The 25,337-nt window shown below is 39.5% G+C and overlaps 1 protein-coding gene across 15 annotated transcripts in view; it reads right to left on the reverse strand.

The window, feature by feature from the left end:
- LOC134639590 (dystonin) overlaps nucleotides 1-25,337 on the reverse strand; it is a 104,832-nt gene that overhangs the window by 67,789 nt on the left and 11,706 nt on the right. For 9 of the 15 annotated variants that reach the window (XM_063490848.2, XM_063490851.1, XM_063490846.1 and 6 more), the window contains 5 exons: nucleotides 15,094-15,155; nucleotides 12,079-12,168; nucleotides 10,120-10,218; nucleotides 8,964-9,041; nucleotides 6,357-6,449 (listed from right to left, as the gene is read on the reverse strand). In XM_063490848.2, coding sequence (XP_063346918.1) covers nucleotides 6,357-6,449; nucleotides 8,964-9,041; nucleotides 10,120-10,218; nucleotides 12,079-12,168; nucleotides 15,094-15,155 — 422 coding nt within the window. Of the gene's footprint in view, nucleotides 1-6,356; nucleotides 6,450-8,963; nucleotides 9,042-10,119; nucleotides 10,219-12,078; nucleotides 12,169-15,093; nucleotides 15,156-16,197; nucleotides 16,271-25,337 lie in introns of those variants that run through there. The other 6 variants (XM_063490859.1, XM_063490849.1, XM_063490860.1 and 3 more) reach the window with 2 other exon arrangements.

The following is a 25,337-nucleotide window of genomic DNA, read 5'->3' on the forward strand; positions in this document are numbered from 1 at the left end:
AGCATGACACTAGAAATAGCTCCCATACTTCAAGATAAAGTCATTTGCAAACTGAGCAAAGCAAAAATGAATCATATACATCTCTACTCTTAGATGTAATAACAGTAATATTATAAACTGTTCAGTCTATAAGGAGATCTATAGATGTGCCTTATATAGAACAAACACAAATGTTTGGACCAAAATATCAGATTTGCATTGAATCAGTGAATCTCAAGTACACAAGTACAGATACTGAATTTCCTCTCAAAGCATTGAGATGAGTGCAGAATAGTCACACATTAAAACACATTTATACAAAATGCTTTCACTCGTTCACAAATGGTAAAACAGAAATTAGGAGCTTATTTTCACTGTTTTTTCCATATTTATAAACTATTTTTGAAATACTGTTAAAATATCGTGTACTGTATGTACTGATCATCAGTATAGTATGATTTTTTTTAATGTAAATCAAAAATTTTCTATATGAAATATACAAAAACATACACGTATAATGAATTATTCTATTATATTCTTCTCAGTTCAAAACAATAGTTCTTAGCTAATGTGATTATGTGACCTGAATATGGTTTTCAAATCGTTTTCTCTCATGTGATCTTTGAGTTATTGCGTCTACAAAAAGCTTTTAACAATGCAGAGTGACCTATTTTATCATGTATTTTTATCATATTGCTTTCCTATCATGTACTTGGACACCACTGCACTGTTACAGTATCAGCCTTCTCCCTAATCTATCATTATTTACCCCTGTACCGCCTACAAATAGCACATGGTTTCTTGGTTTACCTCGTGTTCGCTGGAAATACATTTGGCCAGAGCTGGAGCATGTTCTACGTAACCAGAGCAGGTGTAGGCCCTCCGTCTTCTCCTTCGGTGTGCTTGAGAGCCCCATATAATCTTGGCAAAGGTTTCCTCACTTCCAGGTCTGTCATTACCCCTCAGTGTCCGCAGCGTGTGCTCCACTGCTCCAAAGCTAACCGCCCTCCTTAACTGGCGTTGTAGAAGCTTCTTTACAAGCAAACCCTCCTTAGCCGGGACACCTTTGGAAGTAGTGCTGACACCATGGAGCCTTTCTTCTACAGAGCACCTCCTTCTGTCACCATCTGCCTGGTTTGTAGAAAACTTTTCCAACCTGCATGTTAACCTTGTGGCAAGAGGTTGAGTCTGACCATCCCGAAGGATCAGAACTGGTATTTCTCCAACATAAACACCTTTGCTGATGCTGTCTTGCCTAGATAGAGGTTTGTCCACTCCTGATGGCTCATCCAGCTCGGTTTGGTTTTCTCCTGTGTTGCCATCTGGGTCATTTATACACTCTCCACCACTGCAGATTGCCTTGGTTGTAACGACAGTCTCACTTTCAGGACTTCTGAGAGATCCAGCAGGCTGTAAGTCTTCCGATTTCCTCTTTTTCCTCTGAAAATAGCGGCGACCTTTAAGATCTTTGGATTCAGGTCTCAAAGGAGCCCTTTTGGGGTCCAAATAATATTCCTCTTTCGGACCCCGAACACAACCACAGGTGTTTCCCATGGCTGTAAATCATATGGTGTCCTAAACATCCACAATGTTAAGCTCCAAACAGCGACCGGTTTTCAGCCGAAGTATCCAGTAAGCTCTACTCGATCTAAAAAAGCAGGATCCCATCGACATGAAGCCATTGACAGCTTTGCAAGTAGAGCACCGTAAGCAGCGCTTAGCAGGGCAGCCAGACATAAAGCTGGCTCCACTCAGAGCAGAGCTGCCTCCGTCCTTTTGTTGACTGCGGAGAACCGGTCAGCCCCTCTCTCTCTCTCTCTCTCTCTCTCTCACTCCGCATTTCTCACTTGCTCTCTCATGCGTCTCTCCTCTGACACTGGAATCTTTTTTGACCTTTGAAACATTTCTCTGGCTTTGATAATCCAGCACAAACACCATAAATGCACACACAGACGTGTGCTGGTAGCCCTCAGAGCAGGAATGAAAAAGTGTTGTGGATAGACCTGTTTCAGGATGACTAGTCTGTTGCAACAAAACAGTAAACACGCATATGATAGCCGCCTCTTTCCTGTCCTAATATTTATGTAATGCCATAATGTTTCTTTGGGTAAGAGGAGAAGGATCTCAAACTGAAAGTACATGCCAGTAGAAAACCACGAGCTATGCTGCTTGAGAATTTGGTTCAACAAGTTTAAAGTTCCGTTTAATGCGACGAGTCAGAATAGCTTTGAAAAACAGAAACGTATATAGGCCAAAAAGAGCAGAACAAGCTCAGGCAGATCCGAGCCGGACAACATAGTGCTTTCACTTTGTCTATCGCTCAAACTCTGCACAATGGCTGAGCCAGAGGTTGGGCTTAAGTCCAATGGTTTAACCAAACAATATGATCTCAGCTGATCACCATGGCAGCAGTTCACATGGGGGCAAATGCTGTGCCCGAGAAATGATTCACCGCATAAAACTCTTCTAGCAATTAAAAGAATTATATAACACTGGACACTTATCCACTTAAAACACTGTCTGAAAAAGAGCGGGACAAACGCACTGCAGAAAAAATGAGGGAAAAAAGTGAATAATAAGTGTGTTAAAGTGTAACTATAATGCCACCACACAGGAAAGCTTAAAATAGCTTTAAGTGTAACATTTAAACGTGTCCCTGAAGGTCAAAGTCACCTGACAGCCAGCACAGTCCAAACTGCCGATCACTCCTGCTTCTTCTCACGTTCACCTCATGAGACAACTACGTTGGCCAAGCTGCAGTATTAGCCTATGTTCATACATCTGACAGTAAACATGCTAATATCTTCAAAAGAGTGTGTTAGCATGTGGCTTTTTGTTAATGGTAAGCTCTATAGTGAATGAAATAAAACATGAATGAATCACTCATCAATGTGTGTGTGTGTGTGTTAGGTAAATGACAGCACACATGGAAAGAGTGATACTTCATTAGGGTAAAACAAACTGGTTCAGTCAGCAGCAGCAGTGCTTTGTCATGCCAGGGGCATCTAGTCCTCCACACTAAAATTAATATTGTACTGGTTCCCCATGTCACAGGTAAAAAAAATAAAGATAAATACAGTGTGCACCATTTCGAGAATAGGAATATTGTCGGCTTTGCGTAGCAAGGAAACCTCTTGCACACACAGGAATAAACAATGAATAGCGACATAACGAGTTAACTGAAGTCAAATATTTGCATAAGTCATACTAAAGTAGCCTGCAGGTATAAGAAAAGCGTGTCGTGGAAACAACCCTTTGTTTTCATGCAATATAAAACTAGTGTTGAGTTCATACATGCCAGTGTGCTATCAGCTGTGACATTTAATAAAAACCAAAGGTGTACACTATCAGCAAAGCTCAAGTTTTCTCCTGAAGTACCCTTGTATCCTTTTTCAAATCAAGAAGAAACAGGCCCTTTGCTGCCACATCGACAGCTTAAGGGCTTGCGTGAGACCGACAGCAGCAGGTGTTGGCATCCTCGCAGACGCTACCTGTCAGCATGTCCAAGCAAAATTATATCAGCTACTTTTCCTCCATTAATTCACTTAGGGATAGTCAGACAGATGTTTGTTCTATTAACACTATACGCCGTAAGACACAGAATTATTTTTGCAATATTTTTCCTCTGACTCACAACTGCCACGTGCCAAAAATACAATTAATATAACAAAAGAAGGTGAGATGGGTGAAGTTTCTGCATGCTGCTAGACTTCAGAAGAAGACTGCATACTGGGTGGACACTCACATTCTTCTGGCACGCACATGCAGACTAGCTCGCTTGGCATGATATGCGACAGTTCAGTGAAAGAATATTTTTGAGCGCATTCAGGAGGAAAAATAACCAACTCTAGAGCACACGATACCCCAAAGCTTTTTTTGTTAATGCACACTAATGCTTAGTCGTACCAATGTGTGCACAAACATTCCCGAGATACTGAGAACATTAAAAAAAATTTTCTTTTTCAGTAATTTCCCTTTTGTTTAGACATTTAATATTCCTTAAAGGCCCTTTAGGCTGCTAGGAGCTATCTGATGTTACAACTGGATATGAATTAAACATGAACTAAAGTAAATTGTCAAGAAAGACAGAAAAAAGCCCAGAGAGATGAATGTTGATGATGGGCTTGATGGGGGGTATGGCACTTGGCAAACCAGCTTCAGAAGGGGTAAGAACTCATTCTTATCAAAAGGAAAGGTCTTTTTTTTCACTATGCTTAGAATATTAACAAACTTAATTACAAATGAATCAACTGTGTCTGTAACAACTTGTCACATCATCTCTGTGCTCATAAACAGCTTTGTGTCTAAGTAAAGCCAAGCTGTGACGAAGCACTTCACACAAGTGCACAGGCCAGATGATGACACTCACGCAGGGGTGAAGTAACACCATCAGAGGTGATGATAGTGATTCTAAATTACACAACTGATATTGAATACTACTGGAGGGGCTATAATAGAAGCAGTAGAATTATGCCAAGTTAAGCTGCTGATACTTCCCAGTGCAACAACAAACACAGGAAACACACTGAATAATATCAGAAGGTACGACAGAGGCGTTCCCTTCAGAAGGGAGCCGTTACAGGTGCTCATGTTGGAGGGGAGATGTATTATATGGATATCTATATCTATAAAAATTATCTATATCATTTGTAAATATAGCTGCTACTGCCAACAGGAAGGAAGCCAACCAATATACTGCTGGTCAGCACCCACTAAGAGCTAACTAAAGCTACTAATCTGGACTAGTGCAAATATACAAGCCTTTTTTTGCATGTGGAGTCAGCCTCTGCAAAGAAAGACATCTCTGGCTGACAAATGAAGCAGTGAAGTATAGCAAGCATGTCCCATCACAGTGGCATCATGGGTGTCGTCTTGATGATCGTGGTGAGATGATGATCTTGGAAAGAAGGGTTATTTGCAAGTGGTGGTCTGTTGCAGTGGCTGTGCCAGGACTGTGGCTGGGGGGAACCTACTGCCCAGTGAACATCAAGAAGTTAGAAAGGTGCTTGGGTCACCCTTTGGCTACAGCAATTCATCTACCAAATGTGACAGTGATGAACTTCCAGTATATATGCCCAACAGGATGATTTTCCAGGGTCTGAGAGGGGACACAGTTTCTCTTTGGTGCATCCCAACAGTGGAAGACGGGCCTTGTGATGGCAGATGCTTTCATCGCAGTGGATATGACCACCATGAAATCCAGAGAGGGGTTTCAAGAAACTTAAAAGGCATCAAGAAAAAATGGCTAAAGTAATGAATATATATGAAATCAATAAGCGGTTATTTTTCTTCTAACTTGTAAACATTTTTGGATATTTTTGTAGTGTCCTTAAGTATGTTCCTCAGGAACCATAATAAGGCTGATGTTTATATCAAGCAAGCAGCCTTCCTGGCACCTTCCAACAAATAACATACCCACACATATCCACCTACAGTCTCAACTTTACATGGTTTAAATTCATGTACAGGATGCTGTGTTTTTACATCAGATTAGACAGATAAATCATTCAAAGCATCAGGCTTTTCTAAATGTTCATGCTGCTTTTCCCACACTTTTGCGTGAAACAGCGAATGTAGTTTGTTATTTTCTTATGACAACAGTCACGCAGTACTTTTTCACAAGTGTTTACTTAGGTCAGTATGGCCTAAGTAAACACTGTCGCTAAGTTACTTATCAAAACTAACCACGGTAACAAGGACCTATGTCACCACAAACTGTCGCGCCTTTTATACAGCAGAATAAGACAGTCCAAGGTTAGATGAAGTTAATAGTTGATTCTTTTTCTGTTACTGCGTTTATAACTCTTGAAAACATTTTAAGCTGTTAGCTTCTGCAGGCATTAAAATACACGTTTTCTTGGTCTCCTGTAACAGTAACACCTCTTCAGTAATATAAAAGTACAGATTGGGTGTGCATAATATCTTAAGTTGAAGGTCCTGAGCCGTTGTCTCTACACTTTTTAAAGGGATCTCAGAGGTATGGCTTTGGCCAGTAAGGGTGCTTATGAAAATGTAGCAGTCACCTTCACTTTAGCCTTTAGAAAATTCATTAAAATCGTATACTGTTGGGCAATCCAGCAAATTAGTCATACAAATGTAATAGGAAAGCTAAACTGGACCCCATGGTGCTATGGTGCTATGGCAACACTGAAAACACAAATAATGTGCTTCTCTAAACCCAGCATAACAAATGCTGCACAACTTTGACACCTTGTGGTCAAAAACAGAAACACACAAGTAATGTTGTGAACTCATTTTAAAACATCTGACCTCATGTAGCCCAACACAAAACATTCAAAAGCAGAGGGCGCAAAGATCTTAATTACTTGGCAATTAAAAGCATGAGGATGACAAAATAACTGGAGTGCAAGACTGACCTGAAAGTGCAGAATTATGGTCCAGATCAATCCCAGCGTCAGTTTTGGGTTGCCGTCTGTGATGTCGTCATTTCTTATATTTACAAGTTTGACCTGGTAGAAGGAAATGCAAATTTAGCACATGCAGACTTATACTGTCTTTAAGTAGTCATAGCCTGCTTCTTCTTTTTTTAATATATTCACCCTTAAGCACTAACAATGAGTTTGCCTCTACCATATTATGCCTGTCATTCCACAACCACCACAAGAGGGCACAGTCGCCATTGTATTATGCTAGGGAACATCGTTACCATAATCACAGTGTGGCACTGATGGGAACTCGTTAATGTTTTGTAGTAATTAAACGCTATAAACCTGCATGAATTGTTTTATAACATAATATAATGAAAAAAGTGCACTTTTTAAACACCCCCTTCAAATAAAGCAGGAAACTACTAAAAAACTAAAATAGTCTGACCACAGTTAGATATTATAGCATTTAATAACGAACTCCTCCACTGGCCATCAGATCATCTGTAACAGCTGTAATCAATCAAAGTTCAGTTTGGACAGTTTACATGCTATGACTACAGAAGTTGCATCATGTGTCTGGTATGTACTGAAGCAAAACAATAGGACAACTCATTTGTTGCAATCTATGAATCCTTTGTCTCGAGCCTTGCGTCACATCTGGCTGTGGCTCAACCAGGCTGCCTTCGTCTTCTCATCCTGAGCATGGTGGGGGAGGGGGATGCAATCAAAGCTCTCTGAAATCCCACTGATGGGATTTGCAGTCAGCGCTCCTTAAATGCTGCTATTAGTGTTCATGTTTCATGAATTTTTTGTAAGGAAACAGCAAAATGCCATGAATCCAGCTGTGTCTGATGGTGGCAGTGTATGAGAACCTGCTTGAACCCAGATATCTGCTTTTTTGCTGTATAAACAAACAGATAGCTACCCCTAAACACGAACTGATATATTTGTGTAAATCATTTGTAAGCCTTTATGTGTACTTAAATCCATAGGTTCTTGAGGGCATGAGACAGTTAATTAATGTTGCCTCTGTACACCAACACAACAATTTTACTGCACATTAATCAAATTTTAATCAAATGACAATGTAACTGAAATGCAGACATTCAGATTTAATTCAAGGGGTTTAACAAAGCGTTGCAAGGGCTGTTTTTAGTAGCTGAATGAAAATCCTTTGTAGTCATTGACTGTCTGAAGTCTAAAACCCATAGATGTCACCAAAGGCTGTTTCCTCCTATGAGGTGCTCTGCTAGGCCATTACTGCAGCAACATTCAGCTGCTGCTTCCTTGTGGGTCTCACATCTGAAAATCATGCTCTCTTGGGGTGAGATCAGGTGACTCATTTGTCATTAAAGAATATGCCATTTCTTTTTCCTTGCGAGAGCCTGGTTTGGTTTGGCAGTATGCTTTGGGTCATTAACCATTTGTACTGTGAAGCTCTGTCTGTCAGTTTTGTAGTATTTGTCTGAATCTGAGCAGAAAGTACATTTCTGTACACAGTTCTTCCTACTACATCTATCAGCAGTCACATCATTAATAAACACTAGTGACCCAGTTCCAGTGGCAGTCATAGACTCCCATCCGATGATATATTCTATATCATGTTTGATAGATGAGGTGAAATGCTCCAAGGCCATTTCTCTCCTTCTCCATACTTTTCTCTTCCCATCATGCTGGTAAAAATTAATCTTGGTTTCACTTGTTAATCTTTTTCTAGAATTTTGCAGGCTCTGGCTGTTTCTAATCTGCCCTTCTTGTTTCTTGAGAGCACCCAGTGGCTTCCACTTTGTTGCAAACTCACTGTATTTCTATTTATCTCTTTGTCTCTTGAATGCAAAATCTGGTAATGATACACCTACCTCCTCAAGAATGTGGGCTCGACATGGTTAGATACTGAGAAGCTGATTTTCTTAAAAAAAGAAAGATTTGTGTTATATTCTACTTTTGTTGTCTTCTGTGCAGACCTTTTGTTGGTTCTGAGCAGGTCAGTCCATTCCTTTCTAAAGAAGATACCAGATTATTGACTTGGCCACTCCTAAAATCTTAGATATCTCTCTAGTAGGCTCATTTTTGGTTTTCAGCTCAATGATGGCCTCCACGGACCTCATATCGAGATTTAGAGTGAACAGCTGCAAAGCTCCAATTCAAAATTTGGAATCAATGCCAGATGCTTTATCAGGAATAATGAGAGAACAGGTCTAACCACAAAACAATTAATTTTGAGCCTCTGAAAATGGGGGGTTGTCCATAAAAACTGCTTTCCTAAAAAGTTAATGCAGTACTTTTGTAATACCCCCTGAATTGAAGCTGAAAGCCTGCATTTCTATCAGATATTAACTGTTTTATTTACAATTCACTGTGGTGGAATACAGAGGTCAAATGACCAAAATAAAAGTGTAATTGGCCAAAAACATATGGATCTAACTCTAATTCATTACCAAATCTAAGTATAAAAATTACAGCTACTTTTTATGGAAACTTTCAGCTGTTTTTTCAGCTTTGTATGCAAGCTGATTTCCAATAGTCAAGCTGATGGTGTATAATTTAAAAAGAGCGTGACAATATTGGTGAAATGACTCCAGTCACTATTCATACCTGCCGCCTCTTTAAATAGTCCAGCGCTATCTGTACATTCTGGAGTCTGTGGAAGCGCATCCTCCCTCTTTCCCGAGGCTGTGGACATAAAAAGGGAAAGGGAGCCATGTGTGCAAATCAGGATCTTCTCAATGTTAAAGGACACATTTTAAAACAATACAAATGACATGGAGGAAACAGGACATGCGTCTAAGGTTCTTACCCACTATTCTGGTAAGATGACATAAAAGAGCAAACACACAAAAGCTCTTTGCACAACAACAGTGGCCATCTCCCTAAAGAAAAACTCTGTGCATATGCTACATATCACGTACCGTCTTAGAACATTTTCCACCATTACCACCTGAACATGTCATAACAAATCACGCTTCCTTAGCTTTGACCTGAATGAATCAATATTGCTCACATGTCTGTCTTCAAATCATCACAGAAAGTTGCATAATATGATCTCTTGCGGCAGATGCTTGTGAATAGTCAGGGGCCACTGAATGAGGTCATGAAATGGAAAATGCATTCATGCCAGGATGCAGCAGCAGCTAAAGACTTGCACTGCATTCAGCTACCTTGTTTTGTTTAGTAACGATGAAATGACACCATAAATATAAACCCCATTTGGGTAGTGAATGATACTCAGTTCCCCTTTCGAAGCCTTCTTCTCAAAAGCAGCATATGAAAAATGTCCAGATCATCACGCAAGACTGAAGAGTTTTGACTGTATGACTAATGATGTGCAAAGCTAGTGAAATGAGTATAAAGGCCCAAGCTTTATGGACAGCTTCTGTCATATTTTATTGAATCTTTTTAATGATTTTGCAAGATCAGTGAGCCAAATCGCTCTGTCGTTTTTTTAACAGGAACAAAAACTGAAAATTAAAAAGCCTGGGTCTTTGGATCAAGGGCACATTTTTCTGTACCATCAGTATCACATTATAATATAAACGAAATTATATAACGTGCTCATGAAAAAAGGTGACTATGAAATAAAGTGTTTCATAGAAGGAAAAGTTGTAAAATTCTTCCCTGCTAAAGCAAGTATTTTAGACTACAGTAAGCACAAATCCTATAGTGGGATTGTGTCTGTGCTTCTGTTAACTGATCACAGCACGCCCTGAATTAGTTTGTTACTAAAGGGGGTGGGAGGGCAAGCCACACGTACCCCCTTATCATCATCCACCGTGTCTCCATGCTGCTCAACTGCGCATGCGTCTGTCCCACTCACCAACCGCAAAGTCTTCAGAAAATCACGCTCCCTTGGCTTATCATCGAAAAGGCAACACATGGGGAAGAAGAGGAAGACATGGACACACACAGCGGCCAAATCATAAGGAAGTTAGACAGTGGACAGAAACAAGTCAAAGAGTGGAGAACAGAGGAGGAGGAAAGTGGGATGTAAACAGAAAACAGATATGTAGGAGGATGAAAGTTAGTCATACTAACGGGGAATAACTGCTCGGATTCCTTGCATGGGACTACATGCAGTCTAAATATACAGAGTAGCAACATATTAACACTGACATGTACTACAGTATGCACAAAAAATATATGAATGTACTTCAGGTAAATGAAGGATTAACAGGTTAACAGATGAATGAAATACTTCAATACTGATAACATGCAGTACTTCAGGAGCAAAGCATTGCAGCTACATAGTTTTTACTTTCAGTTTTGTTTGAGTATACATTTTCACAGTACGACTACTCGATACTTCAGATTAACATATTGCAAAATGCTGGTCAGAAACAACACAACTTCTGAAAAAACAGTGGTGACCGATGATGTTGGAAAAAATCAATCTCAGTTTCACTTCCTGGTCATTCCAGGTTTTGCATGACAGAAAGTGGCTTCAGCAAACTGTTGCTATTGACTGTAAAATTACTTTAAACAACTTGCAAAAGGATACCAAAAGCTTCTGTTATTTTTGTCCTCTGAATGCCAATTGGACTAATGGGAGATGACATGACTTTTTAGGCACAGACCTACAGTAGCATCTGTCTCTTATGGGAGAGTTAAAAGTGTTCAAGAGACTTCAGTAACTACAAGAAATCCCAACGCTTTGACTTTAACTGTTTATATTTTTTCAATGCAATTCTGCCGCACTTAAAAAGATTTTACATCGTATATATAAAGTCAAATATAAAATATGAAATGTAATGCATCTTGTCAAATTAAATTGACATTTTTAGCATACATTCAGTTTAAACCAAGTGTATTATTTTTAATAATTAATTGTTTTCATAAATGAAACATCAATTTTATTTATTTCACATGCATTTTACTCTAAATTATTGCTTCGTGCTCATGAGGGTAGAGACTGTTTTTTTGTTGTTTTGAGTGAAGCACTGAAAGTAAAGTGATTATTCCTCTGAGCTGTGATGCAACTTTTTATATCACTTGTTTTAAAAGCAGCCTCAGGAGTTAGAGGGCTAAAAAGCTTGTTAGCAAGTTTGTTAAGTGCGCCAATTAATGTGTCAGAAACCACAGTGGGCAACCACAGAGCTAATTTAGAGTTTACATTTCTGAATGACAGACAAAATTCCTTCACTACTTAAATGTCATATCAAATCCCACATAAGCTTGGCACAACTTGAGAAGTAATACTGCTACCACTACTACTACAACTACTACTATCACAAATAAACAAGTAACAAAATGTGAATGTAAAAAACAAAAGACATACTCTACTGCTCACATTCAGCTTAGACTGAGTAGAACAGCTCAATAAATTAAAAGAATGACCACATGAGGAAGTTGCATTGATGTCACAGAGAAGACAGAGAGGAAAATTAATTAAAAGTGGGATTTTGATGAGTGGGTTTTGGTGGATACAAAAAAGTGATCGGATGGTTTTCTCCCAAGAATCCCTCCCTCCCACCATAAGCCATGTGAGTAAGAAGAGGGAAGGGCCAGTGCATCAGTTATGAGAAAGTATGACATAGTGCCCCATGGGAAAAAGTATAATTCTCGCACTCTGTTTATTAAAGTCAAATGAGAATCTGAATGGGTTTGTAAGACTGGTCTCATAGGAAACTCCTCAGGCTAAGAATTCAACTGGATCCACAAGTACCAAAACACTGTCAGTGTTTATGACTAGAGTAACAGAAAAACATGAACTCACCAGTGTATCTCCAGACAAAACCTCCAACAGCGAGATCAGGTTATGTCCATCTCGTAAGTCTTCATAAAGATCATTTATATGCTTTCGTACCTACAGAAACAGGGAAGAAACCACACTGTAAACTAACTGCATGCATTATATTAATACCAGACTTTCTTTTTTTAAATGTAGTTTTAAAAACATTTTAAGAACAGATCTCACAAACAATGAAGGTCTATTACATTCATAAAGTTGGTATGGCAGTCATTGTTTTTGATGCTTCCATGTGTCAATCACTTAAATTGGTTTCATTTAAGGTCTAATTTGGGGAAAACTTGTTTTAGATCACATTCTTAAAACACGCTGAATCTGTTGAGTTGTAGCAGGATAACACTGTGACACCTCATCTTAACACCTGCGAAAGGCACTTTGCAAATCCAGTTTGATGCTTCCTCCTTACAGCAGGCCAATTTCTCCTTCCTGCCCTAAATACCGCGCCTCTGAAATCACCCTGCTGCCCGATGACCTGCTTTCACACAGGGCTTTCAGCACTGTAATCGCAGATAGTGGCCACAGCTGTAGAGCCAAAATAGTCCTGTACCCTTATGTTACTGGATCAGCAAAGCAGGTCCCCGACTATTACTCAGCACCTCTGAATTCTCCGGGAACACGTGTGAGGCCTGCTCACACAGACATTACAATAACCCAAAGTGGCCCAAAATCTGTCGGTGGATCAGAGAATTTAATGTAAATATTACAGTAAAACCATTAAGTCAAGTTGAAACAACTAGGGGTAAAACGTTTCTGATGGTATTACTATCTATAGATTTATTGATGTGTCATGCTTTTACTGTAGTACAGACAGAAAACATTATTTCCTTATTTCTTCTGCCAAGATTGTGGTAAAGTTTACATGGTATGTTGGTGCAAGCTGTAGCAAGCATTTCCTCAAGGTAGGAACTAGTAGATTCTTCTCGTTCACCCTTTTATTTTTTTTTACTATTGAAAATAATAAAACACTTCTGCTTAACCTCATATGCAACTATCCACACATCATAACCAGTCACTGATAATAGGAGGCCCATAGACGACTGATTTTAAGAAACCAGTTCTTTATTCCAAGTTTATCTTCGTATTTACTGATAATTGCACGAAAAGCACAAAATACTCTTAAGCCATCATATATAGACTAACCAGACACTTTAATAGGCACACCTGTTCAAGTGATGGTTAACTCAAATATCTAGCCAATCACATGGCAGCAACTTAATGCATTTAGGCATTTAGCTGTAGTCAAGTTGATCTGGTGAAGTTCAAACTAAGCATCGAAAACTGGGAGAAAGGTGACTTAAGTGACTTTGGACATGGCATGATTGTTAATGTCAGACAGGCTGGTCTGAGTATTTCACTGCTAGTGTACTGGGATTTTCCCACACAACAATCTTCAAGGTTTACAGACAACAGTAAAAAAAAAAGACAGAGAGAAAATATGCAGTGAACTGCATTTCTCTAGAAAGGCCAGACTACTTCGAGCTGATGGGAAGGCAACAGTAACTCAAATGCAGAAGAGCACAACACTTCAAACCACACCAGGTGCCACTTTTGTCAGCTACAAACCATGACCATGCTATCCCTTTATGACCACAGTGTACTCATGTTCTGATGGCTGCTATCAGCAGGAGTTATCCTACTCTAACAGTATTTTTTTTAATGACAGTGAGTTCACTGTAATCAAATGACCCCCAAAGCCAAAACATCTGCAACAAATCTCCAACAACTGTGCGATGCTATCACGTCAATATGAGCCAAAATGTCTGATGAATGTTTCCAGCAGCTAGTTGAATCTTAATACAGTTCTGAGTACAAAAGAGGCTTCAACCCAGTACTAGCAAGTGTACCTAATAAGGAGGTTAGTGTGTATACTGGCCATACATCAAAGCACTGTAACCTTCATGGCAATGTTTCAGGGACATTTCACTCAAAACTGTCTCAACTTCATGCTGATGCTGGAAAAAAGTCAGGGGATCATTAACATCTGTAGGATTCATCGTGTGGGGAATGCCAAATGTTGATGTTGGCATAGGATATGTGAAAACTCTGGACTGACACTGATGTAGGAAAAGCCACAAGATCACCGTTGTCAGTGCAAGCCCAAGACCAGAAATATCACAATCTTAATAGCAATCAGATGCATGCATGTCTATATATATATATATAATATAAAGTCAAAATGCTTTTTTATATTTTGCTTTGTTCATTGAATTTATTTTTGCATGACACCACATTTGACTACAAATGGATTAAAAATGCTCCTCAAAATGTTTGTTGTATTGGCATTTATTCAGTTTTAATACCACAGACAGATAAAGACGTCCTACTCACAGGAGCATAGGATTAGGAACTAATCAGAACTAATGAGCAGCTCACTTTTTTCTCTGCTTCAGTATGTTTCCTTTTCTTTTTAGGGACTTTATTTAAACTGAAAAAAATGTAACTGAACTACATATTTATAACTTGCATTACATACTGGACATAATTGAGACGTTGGTGATTAATGTACCACTTATGCAAGAACCTCATAAAGACAACACTGTAGATTGCGCCCAGATTCTTTTATTACAAAGACATATTAGATGAGACGTGCCGGTGCTTGTCTGTCTGTCTGCTAAAGTGTTTCATTAAATCCACAGATTAAAACGCCACAGTAAGCATTTCAAATTCCTGAGTCAACAAAAGGCAATCATTTGCTGCAATGGTGCAGCAGAGCATGTCCTTCTAAATGACTTTTAATAAGCTTTAATAACATCTGAGGAGGAATGTTAACGTGTTAAGACCTAACAGGGAAAGTCATATTACTTAGCCAATAAATAATGAAGAACATGAAAATGGTTTTTCAAGCTGCTGTGGAGAAAAAATGTTGGAACACTAACAGGCATTCAGACTGAATCTATAAACGCCATGGACACAGAAATGTGGATATTAAAAAATTTTTTAGAAGTTCAAAAGAAGCACTCATAAATCAGCAATGATTCTTACCTTCACCAGATGCTGGTTTATCCATTTTGTAAATGTCTTCTTTTGCACTCTGTCTCTTTCATCTGCAGAGAAAAAAAACACTTTCTTTAGATTCGGTGTTTTGGCAACATACACCCCTTTTTGTACATGCCACCACTAAAGAAGCTTAATCCTGCTATGCATACCTATTCTACATAACCTTTTGGGATGCTTTGTGTTTAAAGTAGCAACAGGACACTAACAAGTGCTGTATAGATTACATTATGCAAAGTGTGAAATAAAATCTTCCCCAACGTATGTATGAAGGTAAAGGTGGTTGTTTTTCCCCACAGACAGGCATCTAAAATGTGCTGTAAGTGTTTCAAGTAAAATCATGTCTTTCCTGTGCCAGTAAGTCAATCTGTAATATTAGTTTGTGGATTTACAGCTTTGATGAAAATCATGTTGAAAAGTAAGTAGAGAAAATATGCCCCAGTGTCTCTAAAGAGACAGAAATAACTGTATGACAGTGTTTTTTGTTTTGCGTCACCATAGCAGCCAGACTTCTTGCAGAAAATGGCATATAGGTGGAACCAGGAAACAAATGGATGCAATTAAAGGAGAAAAAAAAGAAAACTAGGAAATGAAATCGAGTTAAGTTTTAAAATATGTTTCTCAGTAACATAATAACGACTGAGAAAAACTACACTCTTTTCTAAACAGTGACTTGTTTAATATTTTTCATCATATTTTTCTTTTAGTTGGTCGTCCATTCACTGGCAGAGGCAAACCAGAATCAACCCTGTCACCACAGCTATGACTCATTTCCCCTGATTCCACATCTTCCAGCTTCCAGCAACTCATCCTCATTGAACAGAAAAAAACTCACATGCTCAATCAATAACATGACTACACCATCTGTCAGCCAGATCACATTCATTCCAGCAACACTGTGGAAGCCTGAAGCTGTTACTGCAGACAAACAACACAGATAACCTCCTGTCTTTACTAATCTTCAGCGTGGAAGATTAGGCTTGCAAAATAAGTTTTGCGTAAGGTCATTTTACCTGCAGTTAGTAAGAAGCAAGTACAGGCATGACTAATCTTTTTAAGGAAATGACAAAAACCAGTAAGACGAACACTAACCCATGCAGCACATTAGCGCTACCCAGCGCTCCCTACGTTCCCTCTCTGTCATTAGGCGGTACTTCATGGTCTGCACCCCTTCCTGAGGGCTGTCGAGAGGATCGCGATCCAGGTACACAGATGCCATGCGGATAAGTGACTGAAGAAGAGGCGGCAGCAACAGTCTCCCTCTTCTCGCCTGCTTGCCAATCACCCTCTAGGGCTCTAGCTGTGACTCCCTCTCTCGCCAAACTTCCAGAACGAGTCCTGTCAGGTTTTCCATGGCGGCTTGCTAATTTTGGTTTCCATGTGGTTCACTGTTTATCTAGCAGCAGCGCTCAAAAATCATATAAGAAAGTCAGTGTGCCTCATGGAAAAAAGGAAAATAGAGAAAATGCTCCTTGTTAGCTGACTATGAATGAAGAACTAGTTTCTTTAAGCCATGTATCACGCTTTCTCATGACATCATGTCTCACTTAACTATTTCACATATCAGATGCATCTTATGCAATATAAACATGCTCAACTGTGAGCCCCAATTTTCAAGAGTGCAAAAATAATCATCTTTCTATTGTTCAACTGCCGCCAAGACTTACAATGTTTACTCCAGGAAAAACAACTGAGAACACTTTAAGTCAAAGAACGGCCAACACCTTTTATTATGCAACATGAATAATAACAGTTTTTAGTTGAAGTCCTTCATCTGTTTTCTTATCATACTGAACATCACAGTTATATAAGACAAATAATGAAAGTGCTCTTGTAGTGACAAATGATGCTTCAGAAACTTGCATTACTCACATCCAACACACTGCAAATGTATTGCAATGCCTGGTTGATAAACAACTATAATATTTGTTTGTAATATTGTAATCCTGTGTGTAAAATGTTCTTGAAAGCATTAGTTTCTAACGAGAAGTGAGCCACTCTGTATCTACCTAAGTTTATAAAGGACAGCATATTCTCTGTGGAGTCACAGAGTCTGAAAGATGCCCAGACAGTATATAAGCTCCCTTTTCAATGATATAGCATCTTTGCATGTGAAGAGGAAGAGTCCTTCAGGTTTATAATGAAGCTAGAAACATGCATTTTCAGAACAGGGCGCCTTCAGAGCTCTGTGACTGTATTCTCTGCAGATTTGTACATTTAGCTCATCTAAAAATAGTGCATGATTAAAAGCAGCTGAGAATTCAAAAGTGGGTTGGACTGATAACTATCACCTTTTTTTGATAATCTGCACAAAGCTCAAAGACTGAATTTAAAAAAAAGGATACAGTGCAAGAAAACTAATCAGGAGAAGCAAACTGAAAGGAAAAGCGAGAGTGATGCAGTGAAACCCCTTCCCAGCAGCACTGCTGTGTCATTGCTGATGTGAATGTCCCTGTGACTCCGTCGTGCAGCTGAATCACACAGAAATAAAGCAGTGCACTCTGCAGCAGGACACCAATTTGGTGTGTAATGCCCATGTCTAAGCTCTCTGCTGCATAATACATAAACCTCTCCTGAAAAGCTCATTAATATAGATTGACTGGGCAAGTTTTCCAGGAAACTCTCCAGCTCAGAGCAGAGGTCAGGAGCTGAAAGAAGTGTCATCAACCAGCTTTCAATCACAGTCAGTAACAGATAACCTTAGAGCACATGATTTCACATATTTCACAGATTACTGATACCGCACAGTCAATACACTCATATCAATAAATGTCATGGCATGGCAATCAGGTTGACATTATTGCTGCCATCCATGTTTAAATACAGTATAAATAGATAATGAACTATTTAGCATATTATTATGTGCTACAAAGCAAGTTATTTCTGTAAATAAGCTTCCTAAATATTATTAAAGTGAGTTTAGTGGTATGGTGCCCTCTTGAGGACTTAACAAGAATAAAAGTACTCTATAAGCGCAGCCTGAAAAGTGCCTTATAATTCTAGTGATATATTATTTGGCTATGAAATCAGTGAAGATCAGATATTAAACAGCAAGTACTCAATCTCTGTCCCTCTAAACTAAAGTCAGACCTAATGTGTTTATACAAACGTCTCCTCATGATATAAAACTTTATCAGTCTTATCGCACACTTACTTATCACAGTTAATAAATTCTATGATTGCACTGCTTGGACTTTTTTTCACCTTATATCCGGTGCTGCATTTAAGGTTCCAGTGACACAGGCCTAAAGACTGGTCAATGACACCCCTGACAACCACAGGTCATTTGAGAAAATTGGTTGCCGAGTGCTTGCACACGGTCAAAGTGACCCCTGCTAGCGATTGCTAGCACACACTGTGACTTTGTGACCCAGTGACAGCCATCAGCTGCTCACCAACTGGTCCAGCAATACACGTTTTTCCCTAGCAACCAGAGGTTTCCAGAAGGTTGCTGGCCATGCTCTTGGCCTGTGTGGCTGCATTTGAGCCATCTACTTCCTCCCACTTATCCAGTTTAGGTTTGCGGGAGCCTGTTCCAGCTGTCACAGGGTGATCGGGAGGGTGCACCCTGGACACATCGCCCATCTGTCACAAGTCAACATGTAGATACTAATACAGCATTTCAGTAATGACTAAAACATGTGTTATTTATTACTGAAATACTGAATTAGTATATCATTTGAGCATGTAGATGAAATCTCTTTAATATACTGGCTCAACCGCATTCAGTGACATCAGTGACACACAACATCCATGCAGTTCATTTTAGCAGTTATCTGAATGATGCCAAAAACTATTATATTGTCAATAAATAAGTAAGAAAGTGAGGAAAAAATCATATGAACTAATTAATAACTCAATACTTGAGGTAGTAAATGTATGATGTTCGGAAACCTTTACGCCTTTTGTCGTAAAGGTTTGCAAAGTAACTAAACTTACGGTGTGTGATTGCTTGTATGTGTCTGTTTAAATGTTCTCACTTTGGTAGATGATTCACCTCCACCAAAAGTCTGGGAACCGGATAACTGGATTGTGACCTCTGACTTTAAACGGTTGATGTTTGAAGGATCACAAGTTGTAGAAAGCCCGACCTGACAAACCACCATCCTAACGTCTACAACCTCAGGCGATGTCTACAGAATGCATTTATCAAAACCTTCTTCCGATGTGCAAATTTACACCGAGACAGGAAGTCAAACTGGTAGTAATTAAGGTGTTGTTTACTGCACAGTCTTACATCATAACTAAGTATGTGAACATATTCAAGTGAATAGCTTCTTTTAACAATGACAGCAAACTGCAGTGCTGTGAATCATTAGCCACAGCAGCCAGTCTTGTATAAAACTAGATGATGAGCATAACACTGTTGTGAGGCCTGTGTGCACTCGGTCTGCAGTCCAAGCCCAGTGCAAGCCAAGAGTCCACCCACAGCATTCAAACGGTCAGCCTGAGACACTTATTTGTAGACCTCAGCAAAGCACATGTGCATGGCTATAAATAGCTACAACCCTAAACCATGCTGCCCCTGCAACTGCAGGCTACATAATCTGTGCCACTCAGGTGACATCCTTCATTTTCTGCCATGCAAAGATGAGTGAAGCAAAGTCGTCCTTGTAATAGAAGTGAATGTATTTATTTATTTATTTGAACAGAGATTAAAGTTGTATAAGTTTGTATCCTTTGATTTTAGAATCTGATTGATGTAGCGCAAAACAAAACGGATCAAATCCTATGATATGTTCACCAGCGTCAAATTTGCATTTTCAAAACTACATATTCAACATATGACACTGATTTTGTATCCAAATAAACAATTCAGATTCTAATTTGCTTTCAACTGACTTTCAGAAAACGGAAAATCAACCCAGCAGTAGTACAGCCTACCCTTTCACTGGCTGTTCAATTTGTAATTTCATAATTCTGTTTAAACAGAAGCAGAAACACAAACAGATGAATTTCAGTTTTCCTGAGAACATCTGGCAGAGAAGGACAGGGACACCCTTTGGTATTTTGTTATGTCACAATGCCTAAAATATCCTCACATTCTGAGAGGAGCAAAGAAAGCTCTACCAATCACAGTCCACCCTATGTAATCCCTTTGCTCTCATATGTGAAGGAAATAAAAACAAACATAAAGCCTAAACTCAAGAGCACTCAACTTTCAACCCACTGATGAGGACCCAATGAACATTCTTGCTAAACGGCCTCCTTTCACAGCTCTTATGCTGCAGCCACTTCAGTAAGCAAAGGCCTGTGTGCTTTATTTAGAGTACAAGGTAACCCATTGCACCTTTATTTAACAGTGACTCTGGTCATTTAAAAAAACTCTGAAATAATTCAAATGATAAGGCCCTGCTCCACACAGTAGTGATCCTGCTCATACACTAACATACATTAAAAAAATTAAAAAACTAAACCTTTCACTAAACACTCCATCAGGACAAAACCTGTTCAGTCTTTGCGTGTTCCTTTTGAAAATGTTGAAATAAATATATTTATATTATATATTTATTATATCACTCTACATCATAATTATGGTGTTTATTATTTAAACGCTTATTATGTTTTGAAGCAAGAGTGCACAGTAGTGCCCTGCAGCTGTGGCTTTGTGAGGCTGCACATTAGAAGAGTGGCGCTTTGAGCAAAACACCAACATGCTGGTGACCCCTGGTCTTTGTTGAACGAAGGTCGGCAACCTTTGCTATCGAAAGAGACATTTTTGAGCTATTTTTCTACCCCCCAAAAAAATCTATATGGAGATGCAAAACATGGCTATTTATTATTATTTGATACTTTAACTGCATTTTCAATTTCTTATTTTGGGGGTTTTGCTAATTATTTTAATAATTTATTTATTACCAAAAAATAGATTAAGTAGAGGAAAAACAGTCTAAACTACTACTTCAACTGCCTTTTCTTCTACTAACATAATGCTCCTGATTCGAACGTGCACATAAAGACAATGGCGAGTCAGAATGTTTACCAAATACATACCATATTTGCTATCTTAGCATATTGCCCTAAATAGCATACTTGCATTTCCTAATTAGTGATAAACACAGTCTACGGCTAAGCTGGTATAGCTTTGAGGGCCATAACTCATAATCCAAACTAAAATGAAATGTTAATCTGATGGTGATGGAGCTATGTAAGAGACACATGACACATACCACAGTCAATCAAATCAGAAAAAAATAGTGATAGGACCGAGAGACTGTCAGCCCTTAAACATCAAGTCTCTTGCAACTTACAGCAACCTAATATTACTGATTCTATTATTCAACAGCTTATGCCTGTCAAACTATAAATTGGAGGTTTATATAAGCTGAGTCACAACAGCGGACGACTGGTGGCTCAGTTCAATATGATCAGCTGCAACCAGTGTGTGTTTTAATAGGCACGCTGACATCATTGTTCCTGGTGTAAACAAAGACAGAAAACATCATAGAGGGGGAGATACCGGAAGGTGCATTTTTCCCATTCTTTGTAAGTGAAATATTGTAGCCAGTTTAAAGGTAGGGCAAAGACAGAGGTATGCGACTGGAACAGGTTGCCAAGCCTTCAGAGCAGCCTGTTCATTCAGTCTTTGCTTTTTTGGAGACTAACGTTAAAAAGAAACCATAATATTATTTTGTTTATGACTCCTTTCCTACAACTGCTGCTGAGAAAGTGCAGGCTCTACATTAAAAAAGGGACAGCATGAACCAATGCTGCATATCATTAAATTAAAAGAGCCATCGCTTTCTGAAAACGTGCAGTAGCTGCAATATTAGCTGGATACACAGACAGAAAATAATAATTAATGACTATTCTTACCATTTCTGGTGTAATAATGATGTGCCCTGCTACACCCACGGGTGAGCTGACCCTTGATAAAATACAAATGGAGCATAAAGATGAAGCTGGCAGCGTACCCACAGACATGAGCTGTAACTACTCAGGTCCAGCAGAGGAAACAGAGAGCCATTAATGATAGCTAATGGCACATAAATACAGACTTACGGCACTTGCTTGAAAACACACACTCACTCACACACGCTCTCACACACACACACAGCTGCAAACAATCCAATAGCTTCCATTTGTGCAGCAGCTGCACCTGCCTTATTGGACCATGACACCAATGAATATTTGGCTCAAATGTGACCCATATCTGTAGATTTCTGTGGGCCATATTTGGCCTTGACTAAGACCATTGACTCAGGGTGAATCAGCCACAGGTTCACTCTATATGCAGCCCACAAAACACTTGTCATAACACACATCAAGCCCATCTCATAACTTTGTTGGCCAGGTTTGCCCGACACAACGTTTGCCAGCATCCTAATTGAGGTAAAAGTGCTGGACGTCACCCAGATCGCACTCAAATTTTGCTGCCATCCACTGTTGTAAAACAATGACCACTCAACATCAACAACTGATTCTTTTTCTTTTTTTAAATTAAAGAAACACAGATTCACAACTCACAGTGTTTTACAGACCATAAGAATAAAACAAAATTAAACAAAGCCACATTTTTCCATCATGCTGAATTATTTTGTCCTAGTTTCCCTCCCAGTTTCTCTCCAGGTACTCGGGCTTCCTCCCACAGTCCAAAGTCATGCAGTTACTGGGGTTAGGTTAACTGGTGATTCTACACAGCTCATAGGTGTCAATGTGAGTGCAAATAGTTGTCTGCCTCTCTGTGTTAACCCTGTGACAGACTGGCAACCTGTCCTGGGTGTACCCTGGCCTATGGTATCTGGGATAGTTTTTACCCCTCCTTCAACCCTAAATTGGATAAGCAGAAGAGAATGGATGGATGGATGGATGGATGGATGGATGGATGGATGCATAGTTCTACTGTATAAGATACACAAAGCTAAGAATTATCTAGATTTGTTCTTACAATATTAAAAGAGACAGAATATTCAATGGTATCTATAAGGTGGTTCAGTGGTCCTTACTAAATAACTCTACCTCTTTTTTTCCCACAGATACTTCCTCATAAGGAATAATAAGATATGATTAGCACCATTCCGCTTTCAGTCAAAACAATGATTCCCTTCACGCTGTACAAAAGCAGGTATCTCCGTGCATTTATTCAGGTTTTTCCACTAATTTGCCATTATTGCGAAGCTTATATGCTACATTAATTTCTTACAAGTGAGCATAGCAATAGCTAAATCTAATATGAATTCATAATGTTTTCATTTTCACCAGTTACACGAGGTATAAGGATAATCACAAGAGTATTGAAATGGTTTTTAACCAGCAGGTTTCGTAATGTGAAGGCAAAACAAAAAGCAATGGAACAACTCATTTAATGGCTGTTCCACTTTAAAACATAGAGCAAGGAAACCTGCTTCCTCTTGCCACTGCACCACTGTGGCACTGCTTCCCAGCAACGGCTGCATTTGGGAGAGAAGGGTGTTGCTGCTGGAGCGGGAGAGGAAAGGCTCCAGAGCATGAGTCAGGGGTGGGACACAGAGACTCACAAGATGATCTCATGTAAGCGGAGCTAAGCGGGCCTGTGGAATGAGGTTCAGTCATGCTGGTCTCATCACCATGACAGCATATAAATACAACAGAGAGCATGCACTGTGCTCAGGCACAGATTTGTTTTAATGCAACGACACTGGACTGCAGTAAAGCCATATTACAACTTGATAGATAGATAGATAGATAGATAGATAGATAGATAGATAGATAGATAGATAGATAGATAGATAGATAGATAGATAGATAGATAGATAGATAGATAGATAGATAGATAGATAGATAGATAGATAGATAGATAGATAGATAGATAGATAGATAGATAGATAGATAGATAGATATGACAAAAATAGTAAGTCACAATTCTGTCGCTGAAGACAAGGGAATAGTAAAGAAGTGTTTTAAGAGTTGTTATGTTTTTTTGAAATTAGATTTATTGATTAGATCCGTGAAGGACCTCGCAGCAAGAACAACATCATGCTTTAGCACTTGCTGTAAACAAAATGTACTGGCCAATATCAAGAAAACAATCAGGCATTTGATTACTGACTGTAGATAAGAAGCAGTATGATCTAGGAATGCATCTTGGCGAAACCTGCAAAACGAAACTGAGAGCACTCTGAGGGTATGGAGAGTGTGAGTGTGTGTACGTCGTCCATTTCTGTGTGCCTCCATGTTGGGTGTGTGTGAGTGTTTGTGTATGTGTATGTGATAGAGGGAATGCATGCTTGTGTCTGTGTATGCTTGTTTGTCTGGTGTCAGGTCACATCTTAGACTCTCCCTCTCTCTTAGAACATCTCAGGCTCCCCCAGGTATGGGGCCTATTTTCCCAAGCTACATTCCTTGCCAGTGGCTGGTGTCCCCATGGACTGGTGCATTAGTACTTCTCGGGGTCTGGGGCTTGGTGCTCTGGTGTGTACTGGCTCACTCCCAAGGGCCACTTGGCGGGCCTTGGGCCCGCTGGCTCTGTTGAGCCTCTGCTAGGGGCTGGGGTGCCCTTGGGTCTCAGGTCTCTGGGCCCAGAGCTCGGTCTGCTCTGGGATAGCTGGCTGCCAGTGCACCACTGCAGCCATCTGGTGCTTCTGCAACATGGATGCTGGGTCTCTCCTCTGCTCTTCTCTGAGTCGCGGTAGTACCTGCGGTGGTCCTACTGAGGCTCTCATGCTCTGTGGGGCCTGATGATGTCTGGGGCCCAGGTCTCCTTCATGCCTGCTTCAGGTCCTCAGCTACCCACTTACATGGAGAAACCTTACGAACACAAGCGCGCTCACACAAACAGGTGTACATAAAAGTGTTCACACAGGTGTGCACACAGGTACTGAGAAACATACACTATCTTGGGCTGCTGCTGCCTCTAAAAAATCTTGTATTATTACTGTGTGTTTTTCAGTAACATTGTTTTTTATGCATATATTGGTTCTTGCTGTGGTTGCTCTGCTTTTTTTCCTCAACAGCTGTTGAAGCAGTGTTTTTCTCTCTTTATCCCTTTTCATCTCGTCTATTTTCCCTTCTTCTCCTTCTGTTAACTTTCTTCCCAACTTCTCTTTCCTTTTTTTTCCCCTTTTCCGCCCCCAGTCTCATCCGTTATGGTTGTAATAATCCAAAATAAAAAAAACAAGTTAACTTCTAATAAAATATGACTATCAAGTGGACAATTATAGTGAAAGCTGTAAGGCTCCACTTGTGAAAGTAAATCTGTTTGGCATTTTTTGGCCTTCAGACAACAATTCAAGACAACAATGCCGAACAGGACG

The sequence above is a fragment of the Pelmatolapia mariae genome, linkage group LG13 (assembly GCF_036321145.2).
Source record: "Pelmatolapia mariae isolate MD_Pm_ZW linkage group LG13, Pm_UMD_F_2, whole genome shotgun sequence".
Lineage (NCBI taxonomy): Eukaryota > Metazoa > Chordata > Actinopteri > Cichliformes > Cichlidae > Pelmatolapia > Pelmatolapia mariae.